This window comes from Zingiber officinale, chromosome 1A (assembly GCF_018446385.1).
Source record: "Zingiber officinale cultivar Zhangliang chromosome 1A, Zo_v1.1, whole genome shotgun sequence".
Lineage (NCBI taxonomy): Eukaryota > Viridiplantae > Streptophyta > Magnoliopsida > Zingiberales > Zingiberaceae > Zingiber > Zingiber officinale.
Genome location: NC_055987.1, coordinates 39,710,385 through 39,716,002, shown reverse-complemented (window position 1 = coordinate 39,716,002; position 5,618 = coordinate 39,710,385). Strand labels below are relative to the sequence as shown.

General features: G+C 34.4%; 1 protein-coding gene across 1 annotated transcript; it reads left to right on the top strand.

Annotated features, from left to right (window-relative positions):
* The first annotated feature begins 1,671 nt into the window (after positions 1-1,671).
* LOC121997621 lies at positions 1,672-5,247 on the top strand. The gene is made up of 7 exons (XM_042552134.1): positions 1,672-2,076; positions 3,453-3,662; positions 3,756-3,848; positions 3,948-4,064; positions 4,141-4,578; positions 4,656-4,910; positions 4,999-5,247. The coding sequence occupies exons 1-7, from the start codon at positions 1,672-1,674 to the stop codon at positions 5,245-5,247; spliced, it is 1,767 nt and encodes a 588-aa protein (XP_042408068.1).
* The last annotated feature ends 371 nt before the right edge of the window (positions 5,248-5,618 follow it).

The window sequence follows — 5,618 nt, the reverse complement described above, 5'->3', positions numbered from 1 at the left end:
ACAATTACTTCCAGTGGTTATTCGTGGTGTCTTGCCAAAACATGTCAGAGATACTATCACTCGGTTGTGTTTCTTCTTCAATGCGTTATATAGTAAAGTAATAGACGTTTTAAAGATGGATGACTTGCAAAGAGAGATTGTAATGATATTGTGTTTGCTTGAAAAGTATTTCCCTCCTTCATTTTTTGATATAATGATTCATTTAACTGTTCATCTCGTGCGAGAGGTCAAATTGTGCGGACCTGTTTGGTATAGACACATGTACCCATTTGAAAGATACATGAAGATTTTGAAAGGTTATGTGCGCAATCACAATCGGCCTGAAGGGTGTATAGCCGAATGTTATATTGCTGAAGAGGCTGTCGAATTTTGCTCAGACTATCTATCTAATGTCCACACAATTGGGATACCATCAAGTCATCAGAAAGTAGAATGTACTAACCCTTTATCGGGTGCAATAGTGCACTCCGCTAGGCATGATGAGTTGCAACAAGCACATCGTTACATATTGACGAATGATGATGAGATTGATCCTTATATCGAGTATGTTCTCTAACTTATCAATACTTTTATGCAATTTGAATTCATTCTATTGGTTTATTTATTTAAAATAATTCTATTAGGGCACACATGGTGGAGTTGAGAGCAAGATTTCCTCAAAAAGCTAAGTCCAAAAAGTGGCTACAAGATGAGCATAACCGAACATTTATTAACTGGTTGCATGATATTGTACGTTCCAAAACTACTATGTATTAGCATACATACAACTCTTGGTATCTTACACAAAAATTTAAATTTTATTATATTGTTAACTATAGGTTGAACGTGCGGTTGACCATTCGACCCTTCAAATATCTGAAAGATTAAAGTGGATAGCGCGTGGACCTAGCAAGAAAGTGTTAAAGTATTCTAGTTATTTGATTGATGGGATTACTTATGCTACGAAAGAACGTGATGATGTACGAGTTGCTCAAAATTCTGGAGTAAGCTTAGTCGCAAAGACAATGCAAGTTGCCAGTGCAAAGGATAAAAATCCAATTGTGTCGGACATGATTTTTTATGGAGTTATTGAAGAAATATGGTTACTTGATTACCACAAATTTCAAATTCCAATGTTCAAATGTAATTGGGTGGAGAATAATAATGGTATAAAAGTAGATGATCTTGGTTTCACATTGGTAAATTTGAAATGAATTGGATTCAAATCAGATTCTTTTATCTTGGGAAGTCAAGCGAAGCAAGTATTTTATATTGAAGATCCTGAAGATCCTGTATGGAGTATTGTACTTGCAACTCCTACTAGAGAGTCATTTGAATATGCAAATGGGGATGAATTGGAAGACACTATAGTCCACTATCAATCTTTTACCAGAGAGTTACCATCAATGGATGCTTACGGAGTAGATGACAATGAACCCCAATGCCTTCGTGAAGATTGTGATGGCACTTGGGTTGAAAATGTTTAACCAATTATAGTTTTTTTTTGAAGATATGTTTGTAGACAATATTGATATGTATCTTGTTTTTGAATATGATTTTGTGCACATGATGGTATTTCAAATTTTTATCTATGTATGTTGATTTTCTTTTGTAGGTGAATTTCTTATTGTGTATTTTTTAAATATTGATATGTTGTTTCACTTTTTTATCAATAGATTAAATTTGAGATCTATGGCATCCTTTGGAAAGCTTAAAATCAAATCTGATGGTGATGACACAATTCATGCTTCAAGCAAGAGAAAAGGACAACCTGCAACGATTGGGAAGGGCAAAGGAAAAATTGCATCTACATCCACTAACAACAGTTTACAGGTTGAGACAATGCTGGAATCTACAGACACTGAAACAACAAGAACATCTAGAGGTCGTACCCATCTGGATAAGCTTACTAAACAAAGGGTTCAAGGAATTCGAAATGAGGTAAGATTTAATAAACTTGGACAGCCAGTAGGAGGAGCTGCTATTGCAATGCAAAGTTACATTGGCTTGCTTGCTCGAGAAAAGGTCAAGATATCTTACAAGACGTGGAAACAAGTTCCAAATGAAGTTAAAGAATTGATATGGGAATCAGTTAATGTAAGTAAGTTAAAGAAATTCTGGTCAATTATCATGTTGCAAATTTTATTTGTCATATCATGGCATGCATGAAAAGATGAGTTAAAGATAGTAAAACAGTATGAATTGCCTGCTGTTCTTGCTACTCCAGCATTCAACAGTATGATTTTTATATATACAAGTTAAAGATTGGTTTTCTATTTCAAGTTGCTCTGCTGCATTTGCTCAGGTTTAGATAGTTCAGTTGAAGGTTCTTAAATTTCACAAGGTTCTGCTTCCTTTCTTTCAGCTTCGTATGTTTCAGTAGGTTGTTCTTCTGTTGTTCGTGATTCTCCTTGTTCCATTTCAGTTTTAGATCCCTCAGTAGGTTCTTTTTCTATATCAGTGGGGTTTTCATTTGTACTTAGTTCTGGTAGCTTTGTTTCTGCATTAGCATTGAAACAATTGTAAAGCAAAGAGAAAACCAGGATTGCATTGTCGTCCAGTGTCTCAACAAGAAATTACCAAATCTACAAACATTGTAAGACCTGATTACCAACTGCCAATCATCAAACAATTTCAAAACGAATGTTGCTCCAACTAGAAAACTTAGGATTATAAGTAACCAACAATCCTCAAAGGATCCTAACATTGTCCTAGGTTAATTGTACGAAATCAAGAACAAATCCATTTGTCTGTCATATCAGTGTCCAAAGCTAGTGCTGTTTGTATATGTCTTTACTTGCACTTGATTCTTCAAACAAAATGTTAAGGGCATGATTTTATATCTGATATACACAAATATCCAATATGTGCAATAGCACAACAACTGAACTTAAGGCTCTAGACATGTTAAATACTAAAGCTCAATCTTCCTAACAAAACTATACAAATACAAGAGAAATGGTTGTATATCTCATTGTTTGTGGTTGTCTACTACAATCCAAAGCTTCCATCCATCTAATAACTTGAATATCAAATGTTTTCTGTTTTAGATATTACAACCCTACTGTCAACCAAATTATTATGGGTGTATAATAACCTCCTATTTTAAGGCATTAGTTTCATCATATTCGGAAGTGGATACATCCATGCGAGTTACTACTTGCCTATAATAAGGCGAACGATGTTAACAGCGCTGAGACTCTATCGTTAACTAAATCATCCAGATTGAAAATAGATCCACAATTAAACTAATAAACAAATAGGGCAAATCAAAAGCCACGAGCACTCCTGCATTAGCTTTGTTTTGGTAATTTCAGATCTCCAAAACACTCAATGATGAGAATGCCTTAAACTTAATGTATGTGTGTGTTGTTTCAATGCTAGAATAATTTCCAGAAATTGTGTTTGCTTATGGTGTCAATGATGAATATAGGTACTAATCAGTTTATTGTATTCCCAATTGTGTTTTATAGCTGACATATGATGTTCCCCCAAGTTGGAAGAAGGGATGTTTGAATTCAGCAAGTAATAAGTGGCGTCAGTTTAAATCCCATCTCACTCAGACATTCATTTCGAAGAAGCTTGACAAACTCGAAGAGTTGGATGAACCACCTAGCGGCTATGGTCTTGCAAGAGATGATTGGATTTCTTTTGTCAGGACTCGCATGTCTGATGACTTTATTGTAAGTTTAGTCTTTTGTTCTTTCAAAATAAGTAGATATTAAGGTAAATGATGAATTAGTAAATTTGATATGTGGAATGTTTCACTTGACTAGAAACTAAGTGAACAACAAAAGGAGAAAAGAAAGAAGAACATATACCCCCATCGCCTTGCTCGTAAAGGATATGCACGATATGCTGAAGAAATAGTAAGTATATTTTGCTTATAAAATTCGTATAACGGTTTTGTTTAGCATTTAATAATCATTCTTATTTAACATATATCATTCAATTATTCTTGTTCTTAGGCAAATGAATTATGTGACGATGATGAAATCAATAGAGCTATTATTTGGAAGAAAGGAAGGGTTAATAAAGAAGGGAAATTTGATGGCCAAGAGTTGAAACAAACAATAGACAAGATTGTGAGAAGCTATGAGTAAAAATCAATTATTGTATTTCAATGAAACTTTTAAAGTAATTTTTTTATTTGGATGACAGGATGATTATATACAACAGAAGCGTGAGGGTACACTCGAAATTAATGGGACAAAAGAAGATATTCTTACGAAAGCACTCAATTCAAGAGAACATAGTGGACGTGTGAGGGCTGTTGGAGGTCATATCACTCCATCATTGTTCTTTAATGGTAGTAGATGGAAGACTGACCATGTTGATAGAGAGCTACTGATTGAGCAAAAGAGAGAGTTGGTGGAGGCTAGAAAATTAATTCAAGACCAAGATACACGCATTCAAAACCTTGAAGCAATTGTCTACAAAAAGGGTGGATGGGGCAGTGACATTGATGACAAAGGAAGTTGCTCGGTAAAGTTACCTCAACAAAATGACAATAAACTGAACACCGATAAGACTTTCCCCAGTCATGAAGAGTTCAATGATGTCGAAATGCAAGTTGTGGATAAAGAAGTTGCTTTACAGGTATATAAGTTGTGGTTATATTTATTATTAAAATAAAGAGTTAGTATAATTCAATGACACAACTATTTATCTTTTAGGGTAAATCAGTTATTTTGACATTGGATTCTAGCACAGACATTGTTGCATATGGTACAGTTGTTGAGGTCATTGGAGTTAATCACTCTCTCCATGGTGTTCCGTTACCCAAGAATTGTATGCGTGTATCCATCGATGAAGCAATGCAGAAATCAGCATGTTTGCCAGTTCCGATTCCCAATGAATGTGAAACTATTGGTGATGCTGTTGGAACCCATGTGGCTTGGCCAAAACACCTGCTGATGCTACGACAAAAGGTACATCTAAGATAATATTTCAAAGTAAATATCTGTGAAACTATTTAGTATTGCACCTATCTAAAAAGTTTACAATTACAATTATTAGAAGCGTCAAATGAAGAAAACAGCACATGTAGAAAATAACCAGACTTTGTTATCAAGTGTGCCAAGATCATTGCGCGTGGTGTATTGTTATTGTAAGCGTGCTCTTGAGAATGGAAGGAAATTGTCAATTGCTTTAGATCATGAGGTATTTCAAGATGATTATGAACTGAACTTGCATCTTGAGGACATTAGTGCTTTGTATCACTTGGAGCCAATTTCAGGAAATTGTGTGGTTGTTTACATATGGTAAGTCTTCGAATTACCTTGTAGTATTGTTTGTTCTTTTTTAAATTTAGTATATAAGAAGCACATACTTTATTAGATCAGTATTTAATATCTAATATAGTTCTGATTTTTTTTTTATTTCAAATGGCAGGCATCTTTATAAAAAGTTGGTAAAAGAAAATAAGATTGATAAATTCAGATTTGTAAATCCGCATAGCATCCCAAACTTTCAAAAAACCACACAAGACAAAATAGGTAAAACTGAACGGTTGAACCAGAGGGCAAGTTTCTTAGCAGATAGGATGAGTGGTGCATCAATTAATCAATTAGTTTTGGTGCCAAGTTGCAATGGGTAATGAACATCTTTAATATCATTTTCAATTGATTATTTTAGTG